The 18,730-nt window shown below is 44.1% G+C and overlaps 1 protein-coding gene and 2 non-coding genes across 3 annotated transcripts in view; 1 reads left to right on the plus strand and 2 right to left on the minus strand.

The window, feature by feature from the left end:
* The window catches only part of USPL1 (ubiquitin specific peptidase like 1), a 12,442-nt gene extending 7,721 nt beyond the window's left edge, over positions 1-4,721 (plus strand). Inside the window, exons 6-8 of the mRNA XM_010013433.1 lie at positions 745-870; positions 1,524-1,684; positions 2,839-4,721. Of these exons, the coding sequence (XP_010011735.1) occupies positions 745-870; positions 1,524-1,684; positions 2,839-4,721 (2,170 nt within the window). The remainder of the gene's footprint in view (positions 1-744; positions 871-1,523; positions 1,685-2,838) is intronic.
* A 4,392-nt stretch (positions 4,722-9,113) lies between these two features.
* On the minus strand, positions 9,114-9,186 carry TRNAV-AAC. Its single transcript has one exon. It is a non-coding gene; the product is annotated as a tRNA-Val (tRNA).
* A 220-nt stretch (positions 9,187-9,406) lies between these two features.
* TRNAN-GUU lies at positions 9,407-9,480 on the minus strand. Its single transcript has one exon. It is a non-coding gene; the product is annotated as a tRNA-Asn (tRNA).
* Positions 9,481-18,730: the final 9,250 nt, after the last annotated feature.

Genomic DNA, 18,730 nt, shown 5'->3' on the forward strand with positions numbered 1-18,730 from the left:
CAGCTCACTTTACTTGAAAAATACCTGTTTCTCTCCAGTATTTCAGGATTATACAATAGAATTCTAGATCCACAAGTGAGATGAGATTAATGCTGTCTGTTATGCTGCCAGCTACTGTATAGTCCTGGTTAATAGGATGTGTTCAAAGGCCTTTGTTACCTACTGTGGTTGGTTTTTTTTAAAGTTGAAAAACTAGGTTAGGTTGAATATAAAGGAAGTCCTTTCTGTAGCTAATGAATGAATATACTACGTTATTTCACTTTAATATCCTGTACATTGTATTTTTATACAGTATAACCTCTATGTAATCTCTGCTCTTAGTGTACTGTGTTTTGAAAACACGACCTTGTATAAGATGGATTGTGAGGTAATTTGTTGCCTCTTCCTCTCTCCTTGAGCTTCTGCATTAGCCAGTAAATTGTGCAGAACCTGGTACAAGGTCTGTCTTACACTGGGAAGGAAACAGACATTACATGCTTAGGGAGGAAGAGCAAATACTGTGAAACTGAAGGCCACAGAGCCACTGAAAACAACTGATGACTTTTGGAATTCACACAAATGGCATGAATATGAATAGAATTTGGCTTTGCTTTAACATTTTTATAACTTTTCTCTCCTAATAAAATGTGTATATTTATTGTGTTCTGATCAGCAACTCAACGTACTCTTCTTTTTCATTCTTTTTTCTATTTTTGTTCTTTTTTTTCATTTCTTTTTTTTTTTTAACTCTGTGTTTGTATCCAGACTTAGGAAAACACTAACGACATTCACAAATATAATCCCTGATTGGCACCCACTTAACGCTATTCATGTTGGACCATGTAATAACTGTAGTGATAGATCTCAAAGAAGACAGATGATTTTGGAAAAGTAAGTTTGAATATGTGAACTTGAAAGCCAAATACGTAAAATTCTGAGACTTAATTTACTGAACGTATCACTTTCAAAACCAAACTATTATCCTGGGTTTGCAGAGGTTCTAAACATTAAATTCTGATAAATACTCACTTTTAAAGATTTTAGATAATTCTTAAATGCTGAAATGACAAATAATGTTTAATAAACATGAAACAGAGCAGTTTTTAACATGCTGACCAGTGCATGTGTTTGAGCTAGGTCATAAATACTTACACCAAGTAGTAAATATAGACAGCTGATCTCCAGTGTCGGCCATTTCACAACCCCTGCCATTGGTGGATAAAAATGTTGTTTGATCATCCGTTTACTAGTTGGACTTCAGAACAATGTCCTTTCCCACTGTGGTTATGGCACAGTTGTGTCCTCTATTTTTTTCACATTTTCCCCACTTCCAAAATCTTTTACGTGGTATTGATTTTTCCCCCTAATCCATAAGAAAATGGAATATTCAGTTGGGGTATTCTTATCCTTTGACTGCTGTGTAATCTGAAGTCCTATGTGGGAGTAGAATAGAAAGGTCAGGACTCTTTTGAGATACTGTTTCATGAGGAACTTTTGCCACTATTTTGTTGAAATAAACTCGTTCTTTATTGTTTCTTTATTAGAGTACCCGCAGTATTAATGTTACATTTTGTAGAAGGCTTGCCACACAGCAACCTGGAGAACTATTCATTTCAGTTTGAAGAAAACACCTACCAAATAACATCTGTTATTCAGTATCAAACAGATAAGCAGCACTTCATAACCTGGTCTTTGAATTCTGATGGTAAGAACCATAAATTCTATTATAATACTTCATGAATGTACATCAAATACTGTTTTAGGGGTTACTGCAATACTCTCAACAGTCCATATATAAGAACAAGGGTTTCTTTTGTCTGGATTCTAAACTTCATATTAAAATTTAGTGAATAATTGTGGGGACTTTGTTACTCAGGGTGAAGGTTTCAGTTTGCTTTAACTGAAGAAGTGTCTTGTCCTATACTGTGCTTGCTGGCAGAAGTTATTTGCGTAGAGTTGTTTTCCGTGGTAACTTTGTGAAAGTTAAAAAATACAGTGTGAGCACAGCTTTGGGGCATATGGTATTGGTTAGTTTGAAGTCAGTTATTAATCTGTTCTTGGCTGAAAACGGAGGAACCTGTGGAACTACCAGCATTACTGAAGTTTCTTTTCATTTCTGAGCTTTATTGTGCCTGAGGGGTGGGAGGTACAAATCCATGTTAAAAACATGGCTAATGGTGTGATGGTTCTACCATTGATAGGAACTTCATAATCAGAGAAGATGAAAAGCTGATATTTTGGTTCTCATGTTTCTATAAAGAGAATGGAGTGTAGTCTTACCAAGTGTGGTAACATGAAAATTGTCTAAATCATAATGCCAGAGTTTAAGAAGTAGGAAGAGGAAGCAGCTAGGAAGTGCCTAGTTAGGAACATCCTATACATCCTATATATCTTTTTTTAAATTCTTAAAGCTGTAAAATATTTGCTCATGATCTATGGACAATTTGCAGAAGATGATGCAGACTATTAGATGAGCAGTTTCTCTTAAACCCCTGTGCCTCCCACCCAGCCAATGTAAAAGCCTACAGAGAAACTTTGAGAGCTGGCTTTTCTCTCAGACCTGTGCAGGTATTTTCAGACAAGATGTCAGCATCATTAGCTCAGATAAAAAAAACCCTTAGCTTACTTTTTTTGTGTTGACCTGCTCCGACCCATAATAATATTGCTGCAAATTCTGCTTGTGTTTGATCTTACAGTGAAAATCTCCCAGTTTTCTCTGATGTAATAAAGAATGGAGGAGACCTTTATTTTGTGCTTATCAGGGGAATGGGGTAATAGAAATACTTGACAAGTGTCTGGGGATAGTGGCTTCAATTTTAAGTCTCTGAGTCTCTACACCGGTTGCTATTTATGTTTCAGGAAGTTGGCTTGAATGTGATGATTTAAAGGGGCCATATTGCAAGAGACATACAAGTTTTGAAGTTCCTGCTTCGGAGATTCATATTGCTATCTGGGAAAAGAAAACATCACATGTGTCAGAAGAACCAAATTCACAGTTCCAGAGTAGAAATATTGAAGATTTTCCTCTCAATAATGCACAGTCACATTCCACAGTGTTGCACTGTGGTTTTGATAACACTGTAGACAGAATACCTGCAGAACATCTCAAAGAGGATTCTGTGAGAAATCCAGATAAGAAGCAGCAGCGGGTAGCTGAGGATAAAAGTACTGTTCCTCACAGTTTAGAAAATCTGGCACGCGATGATCTTGCAACACTGATGCTTGAAGAAATTCAAGTTGACTCAGAAGGTAAATCACTGCCAAATGGACGAGTGGTGGGAAATAACCCTGTTGTTGAAATGGGCACACCCCAACGGCAGGAATCGGCATTTTCACCTCACACTCCGTGTACCAGAGAGTTTGCTGGAACTAGTCTAACTATGAGCAATAAATGCATGTTACATGAAAATTCCAGCATCTGCTTACCTCTAGAAAAGTTGAACCCAACAGATACTACTCCTCCTGTGCCCGAAACCCACCACCCTGACCCATCTGACTCACTTGCTCAAAGAACAGATGGCAGAACTGATTTGCATGAATTAAATTCAGAACTACAGCTGAACAAGAAGTTGTCACCAGTAGAGAATATTAAACAAAAATCACCTGACATAAAAGATGCAAGCAAAACTGTAGTGAATTCTCAGGTTGCCAATTCTGCTGCTGCCAATAATTCCTTTGAGCCTTCACACAAAGACCAAAAAAGAGGATTTGTAGGAAGCTGGGTAAAGAAATTATTAAAGAAGAATACTTCTTTTATGCCTTCGAGTGCCTCAGCTCTCAAGAATGAGAGAAGTTGTAGAACTCCCTCAATGCAAAAAATAAGTGAGGTGCGGTTGCCCGTGAAGGGAGCAAGTAACTTTGGTGGATTTCAAAGCAGAGGTACAAACAAAACCACTGAGGCCCTGAAGTCAGTGGTTCCTCAAAGCAATAATACTCATCCTTTATCAACTTTCAAAGGATTTTCTCAAAGCACTCGTCTTCCAACAGCAAGTCATACCACTACTGAAGGTCCAACGTGGACTAAGTCAGGAAGTACTTTAGGTACCTCAGGTAAAGCAACTCCGTTCCATTCACATAGCCATAACTCTGGGAAGGCAGAGGAGTCAGACAGTGATCAAACAAAAAAACTTCGGCTAAAACTGTTAAAGAAACTTAATGCTAAAAAGAAGAAGTTGGCTTCATTAGATAGGCTGGCAGTGGAACAGATGAAACATGGAAAACCTGTGCATGGAGATGTAAGCACTGCACCACAGACTGAATCTCACAATGATAGTGAATTATTGCAGAGCTTTTTAAGGGAGCTGCAGTGTCAGATTGATGCTGCAGATAATGAATCTGAATTCAGCACAAACTCTATATCAGGGTGCACTAGCAATGACGAAATACTGGCGGAGTTACTGTCCCCTACTTCAACTGTTGCTTCCTTAGAGGCTCCAAAAAGTGAGGATGAATGTATGTATATGGAAATGGTGGATAGCAGTGTTCCAACAACGGCGTCTGATGAGAAGACCAGTGTGCCACATGCAGGAGTGACAAGTGAGGACCATAATTATTACAGTCCTGGAAAGGACAGTAATTCAGAACTTCATGCAGTAAGCAAATCCAGTGTGAAAAAACTTGCTTTTGAAAGTCCTACAAGGGAGGACATCCTTGAAGACCTGTTCTCCATTTCAGCACCAAGCTCAATGGCAGGTGACATAGACTTACCTCATTTTGATGAAACTTTGTTTGAAACTTGGTAAATATTCAGTTTCTTGGGTTTGAGTATTTTTCAATATTATGTATATTTTGAAACAAAGCACTATTAAATTATATTTTCTAACTAGTTTAGTTGCACACTGGCTGTACTTGAACAATTTCTATTTGAGGTTGGATTTTTGGTTTTTTGTTGTTGTTTTTTTTTTTATTGTAGCAGACAAATAAGATTTTAATGCATTTTATGATTCTGAGAAGCAGTTATTTTACCTGTCAGATATAATGACTTTTAACTAAAAGCACCCATGAGTCTTAATTTTTGCTGCTTTTAATATGGAAAACTTATCTGTATTCTACTGAGTTTGAGTAATAATAAACTTCAGTAGTCTTAATGATGTAGTGGTATAAGAAACATTGTTTAGATAGTAGTGGTCACCCAATTCATGAAGTTACTTTGTCTGATATTTAAGAAAAACCCCAAGAAAACAAAAGTACCTTCTGTAACCAGAGATGTTTGCATCCTTTGATACAAAGATCATTTGCAACACTAAACTGGAGGCTAGTATTCTGCTAGGAGCTCTGCTCTCAGAATTACTGTTGTGTAAGCTTACTCTGATGTGTACACCCCTTGGATCCAAGGAAGGGCAGATGCATGGTAGACATTTTCCTATTTAAAGTTAGAGCATGTATTGAATTTTCATCCTGGGTAACTGAAAATACAATTTGACAGAATATTCTTCTGAGCCAGGTTATTTTTTAAGTAAAATTACTAAGATTCAGGCCAATGTTTGCAGCACTGAGGAGGAGTATCAGATGTAACTTTTCATTATCCATCGCTACAAATTCACTAATAGAAGAAAGGTTTCTAAGAATTAAACTGTAAGTGAACACTCATTACTGTTGTCACTAGGAGATTTTCGTGGCTAGGGCAGTGCACCCCATCTATACGTGAGTGTGCCAAGGAGAGGCAAGGCCAATAGGAAGAAAATAATGGAAAACGTGGCAGTGCAGCAGTGAGTAAGCAGAAGGATTCACATCTTGGTGTTTCTGGATTTGTGTAGCTTCCATTTTGCTAGTTGGGAGTCTTTTAAATTCACAGACACAGACCTCAGGGTATTATGTGCTAAATTAGATGAGCTGTATTTTTCTTGCACTTGAAAATAACGACATTTTTCTCTGCAAGTCTTTATTTCAGCCATTTTTAGAGGTATTCTGCATTTTTTTCATTGATTTGGGTCTCAAGTTAAAAGAATTAAATCCTCAGTCTTGCTCTTCCAATAGGTGTAGTTGAACATATTTGTTATTACAAGGCATGGCTATAGATCTAAACAGTCTTGGATTGCTTGAACCAGGTTCAAGAAGTGTTTGAAAAACTGTCAGTGGCACTGAACTCACCTTGCCAAGCTATTTCTGTTGCAATTATGTACATGTTTATGGAACTGGCACTTCAGACAAGGAATGGTTTCATTCTTGAAATACAAGTCTTTGTAAAGAACTTGAGCTCCTCCTTTGTTTTCAGTGTAATTGGTAACGTTACAGTAGAAAACAAATCCATGGATTCTGAATGCAAAGTGCCGGTGTGCAGCTGGTGAGATATTGGCCTGTTTGTGAATTCCCGTATTAAAAATCTTAAAATGCTGACCAAAATTAGAGTTTGATTTATCTGTGCATAAACCAGGTGCCTCTTCAAGACTTTAGAGGGGTGATAGGAATTTTCCTGCGGAGTTTTGCAACCAGTGGTTTCTCTATATGCAAACCACTAAAAAGCATTGTGTCTCCCAACCCTGACTACTTGTAGAGGCTTCCCCAGGCAGTGGGGAGCTGCCTTCAAGTGCAGGTAGTGTCTGTGAGTGACTGAGTGGCAGCTACCTGCAGCTGTGGAATGGGAACTCTCTCACTGCTGGCTCCAGACATGGCACAGACCCAGGGGTGAGTGAAGGGGGAAGCTTGGAATTGGTGGTGTGATGCAGAATGTATAGGGCACCACGAGGAAGAGATGTCAGTCAGCAGCTGCTTGGATACAGCCTGGGTACACACAAATATAAAGGCTCCAAGAACAAATAGCACTTGAGATTAAGTATAAAACTAAATCTGTTAGTGCTGCAAGTTCTTTGCTGCCTTTTATTTTCCTGAAGTAGTTCACTAAAGATGCTGTGCAGCTTTGTCTGTTTCCATAAATGTTTTACCACCTCTGATCCTGTGCAAGTGAGGATTCAGCTGAAAATGAATGAAAACCCCATGACCAAAGCAAACGTTTGGTTACTGGACTGCTTGTTTTGAGACTAGCCTTAAAATGCAGCTTTTTATTTGCCATAAAATGAACACAAAGCATTGTATTAGTTTTCTGTCAATTAGAACTACACTAGGTGGGCATATAGCAAATATTAGTGAGCAGAAGTTAGTCACTGTATTTTGGTGGTTTCTATCAGCATTACAGGGTATATTTCCAAAAGCCTAATAGCCTTGAGCACTTGAATGTATGGTATTTTACATGTTACTTCACCTCTTGTATCACATAATATTGTCAGTCTATGTCTTCTGATTTGGGAAAGGCACAATCGTGGTACTTAGACATTTACAGATTTTAGTTCAGAATCAGCTCTGGCATTGATTCAGATCTTACTAATTCGTGATACATTCAAGAGTACAGGGGAAAAAAAGGGCTGTCTCTCACATCTTGCCTGCACCGAAGCAGCCCATCTGCAAAGGAGCTGCCTGGATGGGTTTTTAGCTGTATACCCACTAGAACACTGCTGTAGAAATTTGTTGTGGTGCTGATTACAAAACCTGATTTTCATCTTCATGTTTTTTCATGGCTGGCTATTGCCATTTATTCTTCCAGCACTGGTTTTTGCTTTAAATAATTATTCCCTGCCTGACAATGTATCAATGACAACTATTGCATCCTGTCTCCGTTCCTTTTGCAAAGCTAAACACATGCTATTCTCCAGGTAGCCCTTTTGTGCTTAGAGCAAAGCACGTTAGATTCCGAGCAGATAATCCAGCTCCAGGTGTGTGCTGTGCTTTAAAGTCTGCAAGGATTCAGGCTCAGAGGGGAAGAGCTTGCAGCCTGAGCAGAGATCTAAGACTGCGAGCAGACAGAGCAAGAGAGAGAATAAGGTTAACAGGATTCCAAGGCTGATGGAGTTTGCACCACTGTGCACAAAGACAGTGTAGATGTTTACAGGGGGATGCTGAAGCTGCACAGCAAAGGAGATCGCAGTGAAGCCATGGGGCTCATGAAGAAAGCAAATTCTGGGGAAGGAGTGTAAAGAAGGTTTGGATAACCCACTGGGGTCTGGATGCCTGCAGCTCATGTTTTCTAGAGTCTGAAGAAGCTCTCAGGAGGTGTTTCTCCCTGGACATGGGTCTGTATTACTCTTTCATGTAAATGACTATCAAAAAGGGCTTCTCTGATGCCCAAGGCAGGGTTTGGGAGCACCTGGCAAGGAGGCATCTGCCTGCTCCTGTTGACAAAAGCGGTCTGTGGTCCTGGTGACTGGTCCTGTTGCAGAACCTGTCAATGCAAACACCAGAGGTGGAGAATCGAAGAGTAGGAGAGTCCCCCATTGTTTTATAGTCCTCTGTTAGTGGAGTGCGTGTACTCAACCTCTTTGGCTTAGAGAGAGGATGGGCCATAATTTTTATGTATAAAATATGTATTTGAGCATTTAAACATTGTTTTACAGTTTTTCATACTGTAACTCTACTTTTTGTGTGGCTTATTTTATTTTTCTATATCCCTATTGTCACTGGCTTGCTTTTTCCACTGGTGTAGCAGAGAAAGATTTAAGTGACAGGGTAAGCTGTGAGAAAGAAGTTGGGTACTTGAATTTCCTAATGTAGCACTTTATTCCAGTGAGGATCCCTCTGCCTTCAAGCCTTGCTTTGCCTGGACAGGATAAGATTTTTAAATGCTTTGTGCTGCAGCACCATAAATGTTGTCCTTAACAGGCATTATCTCCAGCCCAAACTTAAGTGGTTCCTAGGACCAACTATCTTCTGCACCTGTGGCTGTTCAGGAAAAGTGGGTTCAATGCTGTTATTTGGTGGCGGAATCATACTATTTTTGAACCTTTTGTCCCATCTCAGTCTTTCACTTCACCTGAAACAGGAGCAACCCGGACTGCTTTCCCCAGTGTCTTCTTTATGTGCACTGCAGGAAATTTATCCCCTCTGCTGAGACTCGGTTCTTCTCCTTTAGGTCATCCTTGCACGCAGATGGGGAAAAAGTGTCCTTTCAGAGGAGAAGCTTGTGCAGGGGAATGAGCCAAATCTGCCACATAGAGCACCCAGCCCGGCCCTGGCCCCTCGTCCGGGAGGCGGTTCGCCTTCTCCCTCGCGGGGACATATGTGTGGGATGTTCTCCACGATGTGCGCGTTTTAAAGGAGGAAGTGGGGAAATGACGCCCGCGGTGACGCGGGATGGAAAAAAGTGGTGTTTCCGCCCGGTTTCGAACCGGGGACCTTTCGCGTGTTAGGCGAACGTGATAACCACTACACTACGGAAACTCCCGCTCACACGTTCTGCTTCTCTGGCCGCCCTTGACCGAGCACAGGGAGCGTGGCGACGCTGCACCCATCGCCCTCCCTCGGCAGCTGCTATGGAGAGGCTCCTTCTGTGGGACGGCGAGGCCCTGAGCTGAGTGGGGCTCTCATGCAGCTCCCAGCGGTGTAAGGGAAGCACAGGCCGGGGAGGAAAAAGACATGGACACCGTAAAAAGCCCTCTGGCGTCCCTGGGTGGGCTCGAACCACCAACCTTTCGGTTAACAGCCGAACGCGCTAACCGATTGCGCCACAGAGACACGGTATTTGGAGGCTTCACCGAGCTGCTGCTGAGGGCCGCGCACCGCGGGTGCCCTCGTCACCGGCGCGGTTCCTACAGCGCTCTGCGGGTGCGGGACGGGGGCGTGGAGTGTCCTCCAGCAGTACCAAACAGCCTGGTTGTGACCAGAGACTGGAGGAACAGAAGGCAAGATTCACCCCACAGTGGTCAAAGAGCTCTGGTGATTGTTTGCAAGAGCTGGTGGAAAGTGGAAGCACTGACAGAAATGAGTCAGGCGAAAGAAACGTCTCAAAGGGGAGTGGAGCGGAAGATGTGGGAATCTGCTGCCCAGGCAGTCTCGCTTCCACTTTAAAAAGTCTATAAATGAATTATTAAGCAATCGATTTCAGCCATCTAAACGGTATTACGGTGATAACGGCAGCTAATGCGAGTTGTGAAAAACAAGTTGTGCCAAAGGAGTGTGATTTCGCTCTGGAATGCCAGGTCCCAGAGACAGAGCAGAAAGGCTGGTGTAAGCTGCACCTGCGTGAATCCACTGGTCATAGTGGGATGTACCTACAAGTGCTGAGGGAACTGGTAGATGTCATTGCAAGGTCATTCTCAGTCATGTTTGATCTTGGTAGCTGAGAAAGAGCCCCAGGGCTGGAGGAAAGCGCATGTCACCCTTATCTTCAAGAGAGGCAAGAAGGATGACCCAGGAAACTCCAGGCTGGCCAGCTTCACCTCGATCCCTGGGAAGGCGATGGATCAGCTAATCCTGGAAACAGTCTTCAGGCACATCAAGGACAAAGAAATGATCAGTCGTCAGCATGGCTTCACCAAGGCAAGTTGTGCCTGACCAACTTGATAAACTTCCATGATGAAGTGGTAGGCCAGGTAGCTGAGGGGGTGGCAGTGGGTATTATCTACCTGGACTTCAGTAAGTGCTGCAGCACTTACTGTCTCCTGTAAGATCCTCACAGAGAAGCTGTGGATGTATGGGTTGGATGAGAAGATGGTGAGCTGGACTGAAGACTGGCTAAACAGTTGGGCCCAGAGGGTGGTTATCAGTGGCTCAACCTAGTTGGAGGCCAGTAGCTAGTGGTGTACTCTAGGGATCGCCGCTGCTCAACATCTCCGTGTGGATGATGGGGCAGAGTGTATCCTCAGCAAGTTTGCAGAAACACCAAACTCAGAGGAGTGGCTGATCCACCCAAGGGTCCTGCTGCCCTCCAGAGGGACCTTGACAGGCTGGACAAATGGGTTGACAGGTACCTCATGAAGTTCAACAAGAAGTGCAAGGTCCTGCAGCTGGGGGCAAACAACCCCAAGCATCAGGACATGCTGGGTGCACTCAGCTGGAAAGCAGCCTGGCAGAAAGTTGAACATGACCCAGCAATGAGCCTTTGTGCCAAATGCAGTGAATGGTGTCCTGGGCTGTGTTACACAAAGCATTGCCAGCAGGTTGGGGAGAGCATCCTTCCCCTCTGCTCGGCACTGGTGAGGCCACTCCTGGAGTGCTGTGTCCAGGTCTGGGTTCCCCAGTACAAGAGAGACATGGACATACTGGTAACACTATAGCAAAGGGCCCTAAAGATGATGGAGGGACTGAAGCATCTCCTTTGAGAGAAGGCTAAGAGAGTTGGGACTGCTCAGCCTGGAGAAGGCTCAGGGAGGTCTTACCAGTATGTATAAATACCTGGGCAGCTTGCTGTGGGTGGCCTTGCTTGAGCAGTGAGGTTGGAGCGGGTGACCTCCAGATGTCATTTGCAGCCTCAGCTCTCCTGTGGCTCTGTGATTCTCCTCCCTGTGATAGGGTGGCTGGTTTCCCGGGCTGCCTGGTGCCTGTCACCGCAGTGACACCTCATGGTATCACAATGGCTGCTGAGAAGCTGCTGCTTGGGAGCGAGGGAGGGAAAGATGACAGAGAGGAAACCCCCACGAGGTGGCTTTGCCACCCACTGGACACTGCACAAACCCTACTGGTCAATAATTACCCGGGAAATCAGGGGGGGTTGCCAAAAAAGCTTCAGAAGGGTCTGTCTTGGCCCTGCTCAATTCTTCGATCTCCCAATGGCAGAGAAAATACCGAATGTGCCCATGTAGGTTTCCAGCATCCTGGTGGAGGGGCTCAGATCAAACCAGTCTCGCTACATTGCAGCATCTCTCCAGGGTTAACCCAATGAACTATAATGACGATGAACCCAAATAACCACTCTGGGGAAGGCAAATGCATGACCTCTGTTACATGAGGCTCACCAGCAAGGCAGGAACATTGCAGAAATGGACCCGCGAGTGAAATGCAGCCACAGGCATGTCAGCAGTAAGGGCAAACTTTCCTCAGGAGAGTGGTGGGTGTCACACGGAGGCTGTGGCAGGGCCTGGAGGGACTATGGGCTCTGTCTTGAAGCGCTGTGTTTTAAGCTGAATTTGTACAAATGTAGTATGGAGACAGCAAGGACTGATCTGGGCAATGTGGAGAAGGAGGGGCTTCTGAGGCAGCACTCTGACTGCTCCCACAGTGTCACTCTCCTCGCCATGCAAAATGAAGACAGCATTTGAAACACTGCAGCATTGCCCTTTATTTTGTGTTGCACTTCACGTTTCCAGCTCTGTTCAAGCTCTCCTTTGGGGTTTTGTCGGGCTTTGGAAAGGAAGCTGAAGCAGACTGATGTGACAGCATGCAGTCACACACGCTGTATGTATAGGTACTATATATTTGTTGGTTATGTGGTGCTTTAAGTTTGCAATGCACAGTGCTAATATTAACCAACCAGTCCAAACGGCTTGTGTCCCATTGCATTTATGATAAAGCATGAGAGCTGTGTGTTGCCTGACAGTTATATACAGGAACTTCATAGAAGCAGCTTTTATTTTATCAAGAGACACCCTTTCACTGGAGTCCTCGCAGCCGAGAGCTGAGCAGAGTGTATGAGAGGAGAGATGAACACCCCAACTGATATTTATAGATCCGTGTTCCCAGTCCTTTCCCCTTCAGTGTGGAAGCAATTCTACAAAAGGATTATTTTGACTGGCTGTTCAAGATTTCCAGAGGAGGAGATTAAACGTGGGGGAAGCCTCGCAGCTCGACTGGAAAAGCTCGCTGGCTTTGCACATTTTCATGAGCTTCACGGCTCACTGTGGCAAGGTTATCTTCCTCAGACAGGAAGATGTGGATGTCAAACAGCAATGCAGCGAGCGGAAGGGCTGGGGTCTGACAGCAGCTGCTGAAGTACCCGTGCCTGGAGAGCATGGACCACACTGGGTGTTACACCGGGTGCAGGCACTATTCCCCAAGCTGTCCATCCCTTGCTTCTTTTCTGCCTACTTGAGAAAATGCCCTATTTCAAATGGCCAAGTGGGATACGATGGAGGTGTCTTGCACTGGTCTTTCTCCCAGGTGGACAGAGTTTTCCAGTGGTGCCAACTTTGCCTGACCCAGACAATGTTCCTGTCTGTATCCCACAATACAGGAAACACAAAGGAGACACAGAGCCATCCATGTTTAAGTCTCAGGGAGAGGGAACCATTTAATGTGTAGATATGGCAGAAACTGTTTGCAGAGTCATTTTGGCCCCACCTTAGCCCTCCCTTGCCAAGCCAATTCCCCAAATTGCAAAAACATTGCCAGAACCTCCTTTCATCCTGCAGCTATTCTAGCACCACGAGTATGAAAAAACAATATTCCCCCTGCAAGGGGGTTCTGCTCTGTCAGGGTTCTGCTCTGTCAGACTATATTTACAAGTGTTGTTCTGCAATGGTAAAGGGACAGGACTTCTTCTCCCATGTCCCTCATAGCCGTTTGATTTCCTCTGCTTTTCCTTAGGCAGAGCTCTCAGTGTGATGTTACCCTTATAAAAACAGTTCTTATTTTCAGGCAGCCATACCAAACAGATTCTCTCTGGCAAAGCTGTTTTATCCCTGCACACCCAGAAATCAGCTTAGCCAGCCCTGGGAGCTTGGGTCAGCCAGCTCGGAAACCTGCTGGCATAAACCCCTCCTATGGGGGTTTTTAGCATTATGGTGACTTCAGACCTTAGCAGCCTGATTCCTACCTCCTTTAACATGAGAGTCCTGCCAAATTGAAGCCACCTTTGGGAAGTCTTTAAAAGCAGGGAAGTGTGTGTGTTTTCATGGCAAGTTGGAGCAGATCTCGGAGCAGGCTCATCTGCTTTTACCAACCCTTGTTAATCAAAAGCAAGCTTCAGGCTGTAAAACAGGTAGAAGAAAGAGAAGGATCAGTGCCTGCTGTGGGAGGATGACTGGGAGTCATGCCATCCTGTGTCCATGCACAGGTCCTTTCTTCCAGTCACAGTGTTGGTCTCTGCTTGGACATTTGATTTAATTCCGTAACCGCTTTTAGGTAATGGATTTTCCTCCTTGGAAGATTAGTGGAAGCTTAGCATTAAATACCATCCTTAAATACCAGCTATGATCCTTTGCTCAGTAGACCTTAAAACATAAACTTTGATGCTCAAGTAAGAAAAGACTGTTTTGTGGGAAAAAGAGAATAAAATCATTCTCAAAGTGCTATTGGGCTTCTCTCTTTGTTCTTGGGTTTGTTCTTTTGTTGGTTTGTTTGTGTTCTTTTTTCCTACATTTGCCAAGTGTTAAAAACAGGCCAAATCTAAGCCTGGATACACTTATGGCCTTGCTTCTCACACAGTTGTGTCTGGACGGACTGTAGGGAAGGTTCTCCCAGACAGACAGCCTTTTCATATTAAGTTAACAGTAGGTCACAACTCACAGTGTTAAACACCTACCTCTCAGCCAGCGTGTTTCTTTATATTTGCTTGTACCCAAAGTACCTGAGTGTTTTCCATATCTAATAGTACACATTATAATAATTTGCATGATAGAGAGACTGGATAAAACCACCATTTGTAGGTAAATGTGACCCTGTTGAACAAGGTGGATTTTGCAGCTTGGCTCCAGCTGGAAGCTCCTAACAGGCTACGTCCCATGCAGGGAGAGGTCACCAGTTATCCTGTCATGGTCTGGATGCCAGGTGGCACTCAGACCTTCTGGGTGGCATGTGGTGGAGTAGAGATAGGCAGAGAGATGGAGCAGAAGTTGTCCAGGGCTCAATCTGGTAAAAGTACTACTTGAATTAGTGTTAAATCCCTACTAATGGTAAGCATTTTTTGTAAGGCTTTTCCCTATCAGAATACGGGCAAATGGGAGTAGAGCAGTTAGGGGCAGCGAGTGATGTGCACTTTAGGTAAGGATGCTTTCCATTGATCTGACAGAAGCTCTGGGACTTTCTGCAGCTGTCCAACACTGCAGCCTGTGCTTTGCTGTCATGGCATCCAAGCTGAGGTGTGAACATTTTGTAGCAGTTACTATATAATGAGTTGACTACTAAAACTGGGGTACAACTGTGAAGACCGAGCCTGTAAAATGTTGAATGATGGAAGCTGTTGCTGTTTTCCAAGGAAACAGCGTTTGTTATTTGTCGGGGGAATGATGCAGGACCCATCCCCGGTAAAGAAAGACCCATTTCTGTGCCTACCCATGATGCTCACAGCTTTTGTGTACTGCCCATTGAAATATGCCAGATGGTGCTTTTGCTTGTGACCTGGAGACCTGGGGTCTCCTCGCTGGTGAGGCTGATGGAGATGTGACCAAAGAGGGCACATGTATGAGAGCAGCAGTATTATTAAGACTCACCAACGTTATTTCTCCTCCCAACTTAGTTTGTGGAGTGGTCAGGCACTTGCAGGCAATGCCATGATAACGTGGCTGGTTTCTTCCAGCCTTCCTGATGTTCCACACATCTGGCCAGATGCTCAGACATACTTTAGTTTGCTATATTGCTCCTGTGCAGGCAATAGATATCTTTCTACATTATATATCCTCTTAGATCATAGACACCTAACCTCTTGTTTCTCTGGGCTTCGTCTGTATACGATGAGTGAGTGAGCCTGTGGCTGTGCTTCTCTGACAGCCACCTGAGCGTAGGGCGAAGTGCTGCCACTCTCCTGTGAAGGCATAGGAAGTGTTAATGAGTCAAGATAAGAAAGATCTTCACTTCCTCCTTCTGTGCTCAGAGGGCTGAGCTGCCACAGAGGCTGCAGTGTCTGCCCCAGCAGCCACAGGCAAAATGGACCAGGAAACCCAGGGAAGCGTTGTTCTCCTCGCCATTGTCACCTTGATAAGTGTTGTCCAGAATGGTAAGATAAAAATAAGCATTTGCTTAAGGGCTGAAGGGGACATGAGAAAAGTTCAAGATGATATATGCTGATCTGATCTTTGGATAGACAATCTCTGGTTATAACTCTGTGTGTGCTTAGACATGACTTTGGCTTTAGAAATGAAATGATTTTCTAAACATATAATTTTCCATGCTGTTGTTGCAGTATCTTGGCAGTCACATGGTCCTAGTCCATGATATTCTGGAGTGAGTTTGTTATACAGATGTCAGCTAATGAAGGGACTAATACGCTGGGGGACCCTGTAACAACATACATTTCAATTTGACGACTGAGACCTCCTTCCCTGGCTGAAAGTCTCTAAAGTGGGCAGGCAGGGCTGCTTTCCAGCCAGAGCCCTGCCACCATGGCGAGGGACTGGGGCTCCGGTGGGCTGCGATGGGTCAGACCTTCACACAGAGCTGGGCAAAGGGGGCAAAACTGCACCAACTCATGGAGAGTCTGTTTGGGTTATTTGTGGGCAGGCAGCTCTCCTGCTTTCCTACATCTCCACGTCCTGCAGTCCTACTAATCTCAACTAACTGCAGGCCCAAGAACACTGCGCATTTCCTGTAATGGAGAAGTTTCTTTTTATTAGCTTTTATTCAGACCTCTATAGTCCCTACTATTCTTCAGGATCTTTTAAATAAAACAACAAGTTTCTCTTCTCATTTTAATTTTGTCATCATCTCTTAGAAGTCCTTAATCAATTTAGCAGGAAATTCTGCCCAGAATACAGAGAAGGGAGTGTGTTTTGCCCCAGCTTCACTGAGATGGCTCAGGTTCACAGAGAGTCAGCAGTGTGTTGAGGGGTTGATGCCCATGCTAGCAATCTTCTGTGAAGGCTTCTTGGTAGGAATGGGAGATTTCCAACAAGTGCAAACTCAACATTCAGTCCTAGTAAAAGGGCTATTCTTGGGCTGCTGCAGAGAGGGGAAGTGGAGGAAGCCTCAACATAAGCCTGGCTGCCAGAAAGCAAAACAAAAAAGAGATGTGGACTGGTTTAGTTTTGACATAGGCACTAAATGCCACCAGGTTTAACCCAGTGCTGGTTTCTGGTAAACGCACAGTGTGTGACATCACCAAAATACAGCACGGTGGGATCAGAGCATGTACCACAATAAGTGTCAAATACACATTTCTTGCTATTTAAACAAATGACTTTTTATACCAAGTTTTTCCCTCTCACTCTGAAAATTTGGGCATCTGCCTTCCAGCCTGCCATGCATTTTCATCTAATGAAATCTGCCTGTGAGATTATTGATCCAACTGCTGCAAACAGGCAGTGCGACACTTGGCAGACGACTTAGCTTGCCAAGCACAAGTAGCACACAGCTCTTAAAACATGATTTCAGACATTGCATCATCTGATTTCCTCCTTCCAGGCTTTCTGTCTAGAAAGACTGGACTGATATGCAGTCCTGCAATGAATGTAGTAACTACGTACTTGTCAAAGGTGTCAGTTGCACTGAACTCTTGTTGTGGCTATGGTTCAGCAAAGAGCTTGGGCATCTGCTTGGCTGTCTTAAAGTACATGAAGTTAGTACCATGTAAATTCATATATATATGCTTTTCTGCATCTGGTGCAGGATTAGAAAACAGTTTGGGTGAAAGCTAGAAGTGGGTTGTGGTGCTGCCCCAGTCTGACATCCATTTACTGTCATCTTATTCATACTGGGAATCTCCAGGTCCTACAGAATGACTTGTGAGGCTGGATGTTGCCAGTTCTCACGTGTAGCTTTTGGTTTTATTCTTGCATCAGAGGGATGTTGCAATTCAGAAGCTTTTGGGGTACATCAGTGGTGATCGCTGAGCACATTGGGCACTTACTAGTGTTGAAGCATCAGCACACAGTTTCTATTGGCATGAATTTGTCAAACAGCCAGGCTTGGACTGAACTCTTGAACATTAACTTGACCAGAGTGGGACTGCAGTGGCTAAAGCTCAGGGCAGCCTGAGCAGCTCTGGAGCCTCAGGGCATCATCTCCTGGTGTAGCTGAGCTGAATTAAACTCCTCAGCTCCAGCACTGCTCTGCTTACTCATGTCAGGCACACCCGTGAAATCACCCTCTTGCCTTGAGGTTCAGAGTGAAGAGCAGGAAATAAAACCATGGGGTTGCAAGCTGCTTCACGCTGTAGGCTCCCATTTCCCCAATGCCAGGTTAACAGGAGCCCAAAATTGCTGAGATGGGAGCACAGACCTGCAGCAGGGATGACCCCTGGATGTGATCTGTCAGCTCTGCTCTGGTCCTTTGCAGTGCTTCAGCCTTGTAGGCAGGTTAATAACCTCATGCCAAAGGCTCAGGCCATGGGCGAATGGAGATGCTGAGAGCTGTCAACAGCTGTGCCATTGGATGGTGTCTGCTCTGGGTCCTCCAAGGCCAGGTGCTCCAGGCACTGTCCAGTGGACCATGCTGGTGGTAGTGGGAGGCTCTGCAGCCTGGCTTAGATGGGGACGCTGGCTTAAAGCACTGCAGGATTTCCTGGAGAAAGGCTGTACGTATGCAGGGAATCACTCAGCCTTGGAAAGCAAAGTACTCAGTAACTTTCAGTGAAGGCAATGAAAGTACAAAATACCTACATATACATTAGTAAGGGGAAAAACGAGGTAAATCTTCAGATTCCAGGGATGAAATCCTGCAGCATAGCAGTGTACACTTCTATTGTTATAATGTCTTTCCTAGTGTATTTTACATATATATATATATGGCTAATATTCTAAACCATGGAGTGTTTTGGGTACACCATGATGGGATGTATGACAATACAAAGCTTGCAGCTTGTAGCCTGCCAGGGCTCTCTCTGGTGTGTTTAGACACATGAAGGATGATCTATGGTTTAGTGTCATCAGATAAAATGTGTTAGTGAAGTGCATGATACATTATCTTGAAGTGCTGCAGTTTTGCAGCAGCTAACACCCTGACACAACACTGTTGCTTAAAAGAGGGATTCACACAAGATGGACATAAAGAGATCACCCATGAGGGCCAGGTTCTCAATGGGCTTTTCTGGAAAATGAACCAGACCTGCAGGATGTCCCTGGTTTGATGAATGGGTCCTGTGAAAAGAGTAGAATCACAGAATCATAGAATAGTTAGG

Source organism: Nestor notabilis, unplaced genomic scaffold (assembly GCF_000696875.1).
Source record: "Nestor notabilis isolate BGI_N333 unplaced genomic scaffold, ASM69687v1 scaffold18514, whole genome shotgun sequence".
Taxonomy (NCBI): Eukaryota; Metazoa; Chordata; class Aves; order Psittaciformes; family Psittacidae; genus Nestor; species Nestor notabilis.